The sequence below is a fragment of the Dermacentor albipictus genome, chromosome 5 (assembly GCF_038994185.2).
Source record: "Dermacentor albipictus isolate Rhodes 1998 colony chromosome 5, USDA_Dalb.pri_finalv2, whole genome shotgun sequence".
In the NCBI taxonomy this organism is placed as follows: domain Eukaryota; kingdom Metazoa; phylum Arthropoda; class Arachnida; order Ixodida; family Ixodidae; genus Dermacentor; species Dermacentor albipictus.
In genome coordinates, this window is record NC_091825.1 from 133,545,698 (window position 1) to 133,558,872 (window position 13,175).

Genomic DNA, 13,175 nt, shown 5'->3' on the forward strand with positions numbered 1-13,175 from the left:
ATTATCTGAGCCTCTTGTTCTTCCTACACTCTCATCTAAAAATGAGACACTTATTTTTTTCCTGATTTTCCCACACTTCACAGGTCCTTCATGAGTTCAGACTTGATGACGACAAAATTCTTGACTCGGGCAAGTTTGTAGCATTAGATTCCTTGCTAAAGGAACATAAAGAGAAGGTGAGTTTGTTTCTCTTTCTTTCACATCTGCAAATGAGATCGAAATGCTTTGTGTCTTGTTCTACAACTAAGTTCTGCATGAGCCTTGTTACAAAATAAACTTGCTTCTTTATATTGTGCAGTCTTAGCACTAAGACAGCATGCTATGTGTGCCTACATGGATTCACCTCGTTGTTAGGCTTTGCATTCAGCCAGCAAAAAGGTTTAGATACTGATAGTCCACTTTTTTCCGTATGAAAAAGCTAAACTGTCTTGTGAGAAGAGAAGGTGCACGATAAATACATTTTTCTCGGGGTTACTCTTGTGGCTTGTACAACTGTCTCACATTCTTGTTCCATTTCTGTGTATTGTTCCCTCCAGAACAATCGCGTGCTAATATTCAGCCAGTTTACTATGATGCTGGACATCCTTGAGGTGTACCTCAACATTAGGGGCCACAAATGGCTGCGTCTTGATGGCTCGACTTCTGTGGCCGACAGGTAAACACTGCCATTTTCGGGATTGGGGTACCTTTGTCTTATTTGCTGAGCAGACACTATGAAAGTATGCTGTGTATCTTCTTTAAATCTAAAGCTTCATGTGAAGTTCGGCAGCATGTGAAAAACTTCACAACTTCACAATGCCTACTTGATATTCTCTCTAGCCAAAGATGATCAGAATTTTAAAGATGTGCCTAAAGGGGGACAAGGGTCTTAAAAATTTGTTTTTGTTTAACTTATCCTGATTAAATTTGGCAAGCAGGTGCATCCTTGAATGGAGATTTCAAATATGTCATCTAGAAAGGAAGATATGACAAAATGCCATACTACAATGAGGTAATTTCTTATGCGTCATTATAGTAATTTATGATTTGAAAACTCATTTTAAAGAAATATGTAGTTATTCTCAAAGGTTCAGCAGACAGGCTAAAGCTATTAAAATTTTATACAGCTATATGTTTGATGAAAAGTAATTTTTGAAGTTGGATATAAAAAATTACCACCTTGCAATAATTGGCTTGCATATAACCTAATTACAAGTGTATCAAGTTCATCAAAAAAAAAAAGAAAACGAAAGCTTTAGCCTGTAGTTACTGAAAAGAATGATACCAAGTTTGTTTAAATCCATTCATGGAAACATCCTCAAAGCTTCCCGAAGGCAGAGGGACTTCTCAAAAACAAAGCTTGAGAAAAGTCACATTTTTGCAAATGTTGGAAATTTTATCCATTGAGCCTGTGATAAAGAGAATGCCTTTAGAATGAAGCTCAGCTTTTGCTGAACCATATTTATTAAAATTGGTTCAGGGAAACATCAGGCACCTCCATTAGTTTTCTTGTTTTTATATAACTATGGGCAAATGCCCTGCTCATGTCACAGTTTTCGTTTTCAAAGTGTAAAAACAGCACCCATGTCGCAAAACTCCCCACGATCGACGGTACATGCATGCGCACACGTCTTGTTCAACACGAAATGTAAGCCGCGAACACAGTCGCATATCGTTCACATTTCTAAGAGCCGCGAATGTACTGTGTCTGCTAATGGTGACGTTGTAGATGTGCTACCTCGTCTCAAAACGCGGTCTAGACTACAAGAACTCTTGGTTACATGGAGAGTCACAGAAACAAGTGCTGGGGACACCGTCTATGGTCGGGTACACCATGCCAAGTAAAACGGGATGCCTGTGACATCTGTGTCGTCACATAGTCCATGACTTTATGACACGGGGCTTTGCTGTGCTATAGCAAAACTGCCGACGCGATATGGGAGTGCATGACGCGTTGGTGACTTTTACGGTCCAATAACCGGCACGTACTCGCCGCATGATCAGATAATGGCTGCGCTTGCTTTCTGTCCAGAAGAAGTCCAGTTGTGAACTTCTTAAAATAAGCGTCTAATAACTGCTGCTTGCAATCATGGTGTCATAAACAAAGAAACAGCATATCAACTTTAAAGCAGGCCTAGCAGGCGAGCAGGCTGCCTGTCGCGTCATTGCACTGTTGCCATAGAAACAGCCAATCGTAAGAGGCCTCTCGGCTTGCTGCCATGATAAGCCAATAACAGGGCCGCTTGCAACGTGAACTTCGTCAGACTGGCCCCTGATTTCTTTGTTTGTGCTTTTTTTATGCAGCCATTGTAGGCAAGGAAGGCAGGAACGAAAAGGCGGGAACTTTGAGCTTTCAAACGATGCCAAGATTGCAGCGCTCAGCGGCAGTAAAGACTGAAGATGATTCCGTGAATGCCCATGTTTCTGCCGTCCGCACTGACAAAATAATTTTTTTTTTTTTACACTAGAGTGTGTTTTCAGCTAAATCGTTTTGATGCAGCATAAGTTAGGCATTGCAGATGCTGAAACGAGTGGTTTCCAAAAAGGAATTTTTGTCGGTATCTTCAATTTTTTAAGACCCTTGTCCCCCCTTAATAACACTACGAAATTGGGTTTTGGTTTTGGTTGTAACTACTACTAGTGTATGGGGCCATCTGCTTCCGTGTAATCTCTCATCTGTCTGCTTTCAGTGCGCATTATTTTCGACATGTCTTACTCTTTTTCACCTGTGATGTCCGTGCGTGCATTGGTACTCCTTGACTCATTCGCTTTCTTGTGCTCCTGTTATTGCAGGCAAGACTTGATAGACAAATACAATGAGGACGACAGCATCCTGGCTTTCCTTCTCTCCACACGGGCGGGAGGTCTTGGGATTAACCTCACGTCTGCTAATGTGGTCATCATCCATGATCTAGATTTTAACCCTTACAATGACAAGCAGGCGGAGGATCGTTGCCACCGGCTGGGCCAGAGCAAGTAAGAGTCAATGCCTGCATTCAAGGCTGTGCAGCAACATAACCCTGCGCTTTGGTTTGCATGCAAATCTGAAGCAGTCATATCCATTTCTTATTGAATTGGCCAGCAGCCCTACTTTTTACACTTGTATCTAAGATGAAGCAAATGCACATCTTCCCTCATTGTAGTACGGAGAGGCAGGTGCCATGTACCGCGTTAGAGACATTGGACAGCCGATAACTGTTAGAGCAAAGGATATAAGGACAGTGGTCATAACGCACCTACCGTATTTACTGGATTCTAATGCACCCTTTATTGTAAGCACCCTCTTTCTGTGAGCAAAGAAAAAAGCGGGGGGAAAATGCCCTCAATTGTATAACGTGCACCTGTTTGCCCTGACCTAAAAAAAAAGAAAAAGAAAGAAAGAAAGAAACATCCTTTACAGTGCCGCACACCTCACTCTTTCATACAGAATTTCAACTTTCTCGCATTTGGAAAAGCAAAGATTTACTCCTAATGCACTGAAGTTGCAATAAATAAAAAAGGCACAGTTTTGACTGAAAGGCAAAGCATCGATTGCGATAGCAAATTAGTAGACAGCTATACAAAAAGTAAGCATGGTAGTTTTATTGGCCGTATAAACTTTTAAACATTCACTTACTAAATTAACAAGCATGGTGCCACTGCGTACACAAGCAAACATGAACATGTCTCATGCAATGACCACGCAAGCTCTTTATATATAATACAGCTAATCGTACAGCTGGGTCAAAAGGGCGAGGTACTACTGAATAATTCCATAGAGCAAGTACCGTATTTACTCAAATCTAGGCTGACCCCGATTCTAAGCCGACCCCCTAAAGTCCAAAGCCAATATATATATATATATAGTGAAACCTCGTTAAACCGTAGTCGGCCGGAGCTCGGAAAAAGTACGTACTAAACGGTAGTACTGTTTAAGCGAAATAGCATGAGATCGCCCACTTACCTGTCGAAAACGGAACTCAGAGAGAGTGCGATGAAAGGGGAAAAAACATGCAGTATTTATTCACTTCGTGGGACGTAAGTGTTATTTTCGTTTGATGTCGCGGCGGCCTAGCACGACGACAGCGGCCTCAAACTTACTGAAGCTGCGTGCCAGCTTCTCAGCCAGCCCCCCTTCTCTCGGCAAACACTCGCATGGCAGATTCCTCGTTGGCGTTACGTATTCTCCGTGCACGCGCGCAGTAGCGCTGCATAAGTCCCGGGGCGCCTTTTTCATTGCCGGGTGCCGGAGTTCGGAAAACCTTTCGTTTGGAATAGTTACGTTATCGCGCCCCTGTTCTTGCGACGATCGCATTCATGAGGCTGACATAACGCGCAGCTCCTGCCACTGTCGGGCCTGAATAGCCCGTGCTGTCGCTTTCCGTGTCGTCCTCGTCACTGTTGCTAGTTGACACTTCGGCAACAACAGCGGCAACGATGGTGAAAAGTTGAACCTCGTAGCCGACATCTCTTCGCGGTCGCAGCAGCGCTGCCGAGCAACTTCGCATTCCAAATGCCACACACTGTAGTCAACAGCAGATCCATGTCGCGGGCCAGCGCGGACTTCGTGTCACGTTCGGTAGCACGGATGATGTCTAATTTTTCTTCTATGCTGAGCACCCGGCGTCTTTTTTATCCTAGCTTCGGCATAACTCGAGTCCTCGCTTGCACGACGCCAAAACGCTCTCTGGCACGGCGTCCATGCAGCGTCGAAATGATGTTGATGTTGATGCGGCTTCACATGCAAACGCACAGGGCGCTTGGAGGCCGTAGTACCGATCTCTGAGGCTTGTTGTTCTGCCGGGCCGCCCGATGGAGACGACGCACCGCCGTGTTTGCGCGACGAAAAGTGGAAACGCTACGTTTTAACCGATGCGTACGCTATAAGCTGGTACGGTTTATGCGGATACAAAATACATTATGTGCAATGGCCGCTGAGTCGGGGAATTCACTTTACTACTTTTAAACCGAAACTACTGTTTAAGCGGGTACGGTTTAACGAGGTTTTACTGTATATATATATATATATATATATATATATATATATATATATATATATATATATATATATTACCTCGAATGTAGGCCGAACAAAGAAAGCGAAGGCAGCATTTACAAAATGCAAACAGCATTTGTTGAATCTGAATGTGCAGAGCTCATTCAACGTCGTCGCTGTGTTCCTTGTCACTGTCACCTTCAAACAGTGCACTATCTTTGGTACAGTCAAGCGCATTAAATATGCTGCACTTTTTAAAGGCGCGCACGATCAAAGTACCTGGGATGTTGTCCCACGCTGCAGCTACCCAGCCCGGCAGCTGCGATGGCGATGCACGTTTGATGCGGCCAGTTGCCATTAGCATGTGGTCTTCGTCAGTCAGCCAGTTCGTGTTATATTTCCACAGACGATCCTTGAAAGGTTTGTTGATGCAGACATAAGTGACTGCAACTGGCCCGTCATGCCGCCCGGTATGGCAGCGAGGTCCGTGTTCGCTTGGGCGAGCGCAGCCTTCACGTTGTAGGTCAAGTGCCCACGGTAAGAGTCTCGTGGAGAAGGAGCGAGTTCTTTGTCAAAAGGGCTCCTGGACGCCGTCGCCACACAATCTTAACCCACTCTTCCACCATCACACCCGTCATCCACCCGTTCTCATTTGCCCGCACAATGACATTTCTTTGGAAAGTTTCTCGAGCAGGCAGTGTCTTCTTTTTAAATATCATATAAGGGGGGAGTTTATGTCCATCAGCTGTGCAGCACAGCATCACAGTTGTGGGCTGCTTCTCGTAGCCCGCAGAGCGCAGCTTCACCTCCTTGGCACCCTTTTCATTCACAGTGTGCACCACTGGCATATCAAAATACACAGCTGTCTGGTGGGCGTTGCCGATTTGCCGAAGGTTGTAGCCTGCCGCTTCTCTCTTTCGCAACACGTAGCGCTGAAAAGCTATCAGCTTTTCTTCAATATCGCTTGGCAGCTTCTGGGTGATTGAAGTGCGACGTCGGAGGCTGAAGCCAAAGTGCTTCATGAATTTCTGAAGCCAGCGCCGGCTGGCTTTGAAATTCTTTAGCATTAGGCCTCGCTCCCTCGAAAGTTCCTTAGCTTTCGCTTGGAGCACTTCTGTTGTCACTGGAAGGGCAGCTGTTCTCTGCATCCGAACAAAGTCGGCCAAAACTGTCTCCACTTCGTGGTGACAGCCTTTCTTTGGTCCGCTAAATGCCATCCTTGTTGCGGCGCACGCAAAAAGCTGCTGTCGTTGTCCCCTCCAGTGACGGACATTTTTCTCGTCGACGCCGAAGTCCTGCCCGGCTTGAAGGTTCGACGATGCCTCTGCGGCTATCACAACTTTTCACTTGAAAGCGGCACTGTTGTGGCATCTCCTGCTTGGTGCCATCGCGATAACACCATGCCGTACACCGATACAGCCGACACGACACAGGTCAAAATGGCGACCTCTCTTGTGTACGATTGGCTACTGGCATGGCTAGTAGTGGCTGGAATACTGACTTTTCTAGATGGCGCTAGCTATGCACCATATTTAGCAGTTTCAATGAAAAACTGGCACGTTCTTTTTTAATCCTCGAATCTAAGCCGACCCTTGAGTTTGGAATATGATTATTTAAAAAAAAAAACTATTGGCCTAGATTTGAATAAATATGGTAATTAAAAATGAAAATTTCATTTAGATGGCGTGAAAGCATATGAACCTCGTCTACCAAGGCAAATGTGATAAGGTCAAGGCTAGCTTAATAGTTACAATAATGTTGTTGTGCAGGCTAGTTAAATAACATCGATGGTATATAGAATGGTGATGCAAGCCATAAAATGAGAGCTGTCGAAGTAGGTGGAAAAAAATGATATACTGTGGAAATTACAGAATGAGTTCAGACCAGGCAGACGCATAAAGGATAATATCTTTGTACTAACACAGTGCACAGCGATACAAATAGCTCAAAATAGACCTTTATGGATAGCATTTCTAGGTATGAAGGGAGCTTACAACAACATAGACAGGTGATTGCTATGAGATATTCTCAAGCACGAGGGCATAGACGATGCTTTCATGGAGCTGTTGAGGCAGATGTATATAGGAACAGCCAAGTACAAGTCACATGGGTAGACTGGAAATACAATGAAATTGTAGAAATTCACTGGATACTGAAGCAAGGATGTCTTCTGTCTTCATTATTGTTCACACTCTTATGTTAAGAGCACAGACAGATGAGTGGAAAGCAGCCAAATAGGTTTTGATCTATGCTGCATCCGTAATCAGCAGAAGGTGCAACAAAAAGTTCCTGGGATGATGTATACAGACAACATAGTGCTACTAGTGGACAATGCAAGGGATTTACCGAGACTTGAGAATAAAAGTGGCAATGCAGCGACAAATCTGGGCCTTATGTTTAGCACAGAGAAATAGGGAATTGCGATCTTTAGCGAAGAGACGATAATGATGGGGTATCGATTCCAGATTAAGTGATACCCATAGTCAAGCAATATAAATACCTGGACATGTACATAAACAAAAGGAAGACCTACTCATGCATCCACCAAGATGACCTGAAAATGAAAGGATAGCGGAATGCAGCAATAATGAAACATAGGGCACCTTGGGGCTACTCTAAGCACGAGGTGGTGCAGGGAATTTGGAAAAGTGTAATGGTGCCAGCGCTATCGTTTGAAAATGCAATTCTGTGCTTTAAATCAGAAATCTTGTCGGGTTGGAGTTTAACCAGAGCTTGGTGGACTGACTGGCTTTGGGGGCCCACGATAAAACCACAAATGAGGCATTGCAAGGCGCCATAGGTTGCGCTTCTTTTGAAGCCTGAGAAGTGCAGAGCAAAATTAGTTTTGAGAAAAGACTGAGGAACATGTATGGAAAGAAATGGCGTGCTAAGTGCACAAATATCTGTACCCCAAAAATGTGGACACTGAATGGAGGAAGAGGTCAAGAAAGTTGATAGCAAAGAACAGGGTAGTTGAAAGTGTAAGTGGACAACCAGAAGTCCTAAGAAAGAAAGTGAGAGAAACAGCGATGGTAAATTTAATGAAAAGAATGGAAACAAAGACGACCATGGAGATTTACAAAAACGACAAGGAACAATCGGGAGGAAAAATTTGTATGATAACGTAAAGTGCAGTGCCTTGCTATTTGAGGCCCGAGCTGTCTGCCTGAGGACAAAAACATACCGGAGCAAACATGAGCCACAGGATGAGGCATGTGTGTGTTGCGAAAAAAGGCTGGAAACGACTGGGCACATCGCAATGGAAGGCCAAGATAGTCACCTAGAAGATCCGCAGGGAGTGTCCACCTTCCAGAAGCGTTGGGATTCAAAGAAGATGGAAGGATTAACTGGTCAGCAGTTAAGTAAGAGACGATTAGAGTAGTGGTTGAAAAAAGCAGGGAATGATTGTTAGAACCAGATTCATTACAAGCGTAGGTAATGGCACACGTAGAATAGTGGTTTTAAATATGAAAGTTCAAATTCAGATCAAGTTAGAGGCTAGATCGCAATAAGTGTAGTAAAATTTGAATAAATCAAGCAGGCTAGGTGACCATTTCTCTCCACCCTTTTTCAAAGGGCATGCTAAAAGCATCATCATCATCACTTACAGTTGTGGTGCAAGTGTTAACTACGTGGCAGGCGGGCACTCGGGCAAGAGCCGGCAGGCCCTGCATCCAGGATTGCAGCAGACGCCGCTGTAATCTCGGAAGCAGGGGCACGTGATTTAAGTTGGGAGTGCTCACAGTCACCAGTGGCGGAGAGGACGAAAAAGAAAAGGGGCCGAAACCAGCTACACAGCTCGCATGGCAGGCACCTTCTAAGGGGGGCATTCGTTATGCTTTCAGTTTTGACAAACGACGCTCATTCAGATCACTTTGTCTCCTTTTGAATATCCCTCAGGGTGACCTACTTCAGGCACTGTCGAGGGATAGCATGCATTCTTGCACTTGTGTCAGCATTGGAAGTTGTGTAAATCCTTGCATGTCTAATAAAATTGCATGAATTTTTAAAATAAGAATTTAGTGTAGCTTGAATCTAAATACAGTTGGGATAAATTGAATATGCAGGCCTTTGAGCCATTTATTCACAAGGTACACAAACGTACTCTATAAGCAGTTATCACTTCAAATGTACTGTGGATTGCGCATGACAGTTTTAATTTCTGCTTGCTTCAGCATCTAAATAAATGAATAGACGTTACTTTCTTGGTTCCACTGGCCCAAACCTCACAGGTCTAAGCATCGGAGTGGTAAAAGTAATTTACTATAATTGTCTAGAAATCAGTTTCAGTATCCAAAAGGTGGATACATCATGCCATGATACACTGGCGTTTATGCGATCACTGTAGTTGTCACACATGAGCTCAGCCAGAATAAACACATGCTGCCCTCTTGTTTATTTTTGTTTATGACCAATGGCATCTTGCCTAGCCTTATTACTACACCATGTAAGCACATATTTCTGATGTCACAATACTGCCAGGTCTGGCATTTACAGAGTAACTTAGGACCAACTTAATATAGTATTTTACGTTTTCCAACTTTAATACTTGCCAAGTGTAATCCTTTTACATCGTGCAAGAAGCCTGTGAAAAAGTTTCTACAACTCTGAAGATATGTGTTGGCTCTCCTTTAAGCTAACGTCTAAATTTTTCACCACATATTGCTGCTCAATCCCCAGTGCAGCTTCGTTGTACAATATTACTGCATCGCTTTCTCACCTGGCATATGCTTTCCTTATTTTTACAGGGAGGTTTTCATCATAAAACTAATTAGTAAGGACACCATTGACGAAGGAATTCTAGCTATTGCGAAGGACAAACTTAAGCTTGAAAGAGACATCACAGACGACACAGGTGAGTGTTGTTTCTGAAGGCATTCTCTTTCTCATTGGCCGTGTAATGTGTTGTAATATACAATTCTCAATCTGGTTTTAAGTATGCTAATTGCTTCAACACTACTGTTTATTAATAACGTACCTTCTCTCAATATCCAGTCTTGTATAAGGTAGCCATGGCACTTTGTCACAGGCTACATTGTGAACTTTTGGTTCCTTCATCGTCCTATCTTTTTGCTTGTGTATACTTCCATCACCATTGAAGCCTGCCAGTAAACGCACTAGGGTTTGAACAAAGGCCATGAAAGCACATTTAGTGACTGGATGTTCAATATAAGAAATTAATTAATATAATGAAATAAATCTAAATGTTTCTTGCCGATATCAGTATGTAACAAATAATATGCTTCTAACTGATAGCCAGTACAACAAAGGTATTTTTGTGTGGGATGCGAACTACGTTGTAACAAGGTTCGACTGTAGTAAAACTTATTGACAGTTTAACTGGGATGCTGTTAATGTATCTAAGTGCTATAAATGTGGCTTTAGAAGTATGAGTAGCTTGATCATAGGTTACCGTAAAAACTGGAATATAGGTCGAACTTGTTTTCAAAAAACAATTGCGAAAAGTCAACCCTCGTCTTTTATACCGGACATTGGCGGAAAAACTGCAGAAGTCTTGCAGCAATGGGCAGATGAAGTAAAGAAGCGCCTTCGTCATCAGCAGCAGCGCGTCAAGCATAGAGAAAGAAATTCGTCAAGCGCGTCGTGGCGACATTGTGGCACTGCCAATTTGCATTTACATTGTCACAAAGTTATATTGGTTAAAGGTTGCTTTTTCACATTTTGTTTCAAAATGAGCAGAAGCCGACGACAAGTCACCGTCGCGTTCAAGAAAAAGCGGTTGAGTGCGCGGAAGCCCACGGCAACCTCGCGGCACAGCGCGAATTTGGAGTATCTGAAAAGAGCATTCGGTACTGGCGGAGACAGAAGCAGCAAACCAACAGAAAACGTCATTTCGTGGGCAGACTGCAGCGAACCGCAAAACTGGAAGACAAAGTTGCAGAGTTCGTCCGGGAGCTGCGTGTAAGATTGCTGCCTGTGACAGCCGAATGCATCTGTTTGAAAGCGGTAGAGATCGCACGCGCCTCTGGACTGGGCAGCGAGAAGCACTCTTCATACAAATCTAGTTCGGACCACTCTAATCAAATGCGTGGCTCTGATTCGGAGTAGCACTTGCGCACTTTGTGCCCTTCTGCGTACTGTACACCCGGCCAATTTTTAACAGTATCGCATGACCGTCGACCCACGTGTTTGTCAGCACCTTATCATCACGGCACGGAGCGACGAAATAGCGAAAGTAAGCGCACGTGTACACATGCACGTATCTCGTTTGTTTCGCCGCTCAGCGCCGTTAATAAGGTGCTGACAAGCACGCGGGGCGATGGTCGCGTGATACTGTTAAAAATTGGCCGGGTGCACATGCGATCAGCATTTAAATAAATACTGTCACTGTTGTGCATGAGTCGCATTTGTTTCAAGGTAAGGGTGTCTTTCGGTACTTTTGCCATTGAAAAAAAAAAAAATATATATATATATATATATATATATATATATATATATATATATATATTTTTAGAATTCGTTAGTTGGGGAATCGACCTATATTCCGGTCCGACCTATAGTCCGGTTTTTACAGTACAGTGTTCTTGCAGCGGTATAGACTTGCATATTGCGCACAATATGCGTAATGCTGTTCTGTTTTGGTCCATGCCAAAATGCAACTGTCAGGGCATAGCTGCCATGTTATTTGAATCTGTATGGGCATTCAAAAGTTAGATTTAGGTAGTAATGGAAAAGGGAGCACCACTTAACTGTCTGAGCTTAGAAACTGGATGGTAAGACACTGCTATAGGTGCTATAAGAGGCAATGAAGAAGATAAATTTAAGTGATGACTTTTTATCTTGCATTATTGGTAGGCATTCCACGACAAGGTCAAAGTCAGAATTCCAGCCCAGTCTTCATGTACCAGTGAGGAGTGCAGCTCTATAGAGCTTGCAGGTGTAACAGAAGTGCACTAACTCATGTCTGATTTTTAACAAACTTTTTCATTTGCTGTCCCTGACTTTTGGCTTTGTTTATTTCATGCAGCCAAAGAAGACGTGGATGTGGCCAGCGTTGCCCAGATTCTCAAAGCTGCACTGAGCAGCTAGTTATTTTCTTTAAAAAATGGTCTTTCATCATTTATAATATTTTTTTTTTCTTCAAAGGCACTTTGTTCTTCATTGAGACATATTATGCTGTGACGCAGACCTGTTCTTTACTTTTGTTTCACTGTACAATTTTGTGATATACATTTCGTTCTTTTATAGTAAAGCTCTACAAAGTTCAGCATGTTTCCTTGTGCAAGTTTGAGCATAATGTGCATGCTGGCAGCTCAGGCTGACATGACTGCGTCATGTGAAGTATCACCAAGTCGTGATCTTGTGAACTCAAATCATTAAAAATGTTAATTCAGACAATTTTGAAACTGTTGTGGGCGTATTTTTATTCCTAATTCAGAAGAGGTCCATCCGATGTGTCCGTTAATTCGACTGTTGGAAATGGACAGCAATAAAACATGTAAAGTTTATTAAAATTCTTCAGCAAGTTTCATTGCGTTATCAAATGTGGACTCCTCACCTGCGCTTTGGAAAACATTTGAGGTATGCAAACAAATTTGATTATTTTTTGTGCCGTGTACTTGGAGAAAAACCGAATCATTTCAGAAATTCAAATTTGCAGCACATCTAACCAGAAATCTCTTAAAATATATGCGCCGTGTTTAGCAAACAGTGCATCTGGCCTTGTGTGCAGCTGCTTAAAAACCGTCAGGGAAATGGGGCAGCAATAGAGTCTCGTTGGCTGTGCAAGTTATGCCAGTGATATGCTTCCCTCACGGCGGTTCATGATAGCGATAAGCAGACCAGGCAACACACGAGGCTAAATGTGCTGTTCTTTTATATGCTGCATGTTTTATAGCGCTGCATTCATGGTAGGAAGTTGTGCTTCCTAGGGCACCCTACAATTTCTTAGGAAGTTTTTCCCTAGTGTAATACTTACAAATTGGGTTAATTAATCTTGACTAATTATCCATTTAAGCAGAATACAAAAAATGGCATGACATGCTTTACACAATAGTCAACAACATGCATTTGGCCGTGTCCTTCTAGAGTTCTTTGACATAATTTTAAACTTCGGTTAAAGTTAGCCGGGACACCCAATATGCAGGGTGTTCCATGTAACTTGAGCCAAGATTTTAAAAATGAAAGGCACGTCGGGAGCGACTAGCCACACACATTCTGTTCACCTGGTCTATAATAACTCTGGCAACTTTCTTTCCCC

At 43.1% G+C, this 13,175-nt stretch overlaps 1 protein-coding gene across 3 annotated transcripts in view; it reads left to right on the forward strand.

The window, feature by feature from the left end:
- The window catches only part of Etl1 (SWI/SNF-related, matrix-associated actin-dependent regulator of chromatin, subfamily a, containing DEAD/H box 1), a 50,306-nt gene extending 37,985 nt beyond the window's left edge, over nucleotides 1-12,321 (forward strand). For all 3 annotated transcript variants that reach the window (XM_070538946.1, XM_070538945.1, XM_070538944.1), the window contains 5 exons: nucleotides 84-176; nucleotides 537-655; nucleotides 2,773-2,955; nucleotides 9,703-9,809; nucleotides 11,943-12,321. In XM_070538946.1, the coding sequence (XP_070395047.1) occupies nucleotides 84-176; nucleotides 537-655; nucleotides 2,773-2,955; nucleotides 9,703-9,809; nucleotides 11,943-12,004 (564 nt within the window). In that variant the 3' untranslated portion in view covers nucleotides 12,005-12,321. The remainder of the gene's footprint in view (nucleotides 1-83; nucleotides 177-536; nucleotides 656-2,772; nucleotides 2,956-9,702; nucleotides 9,810-11,942) is intronic.
- Nucleotides 12,322-13,175: the final 854 nt, after the last annotated feature.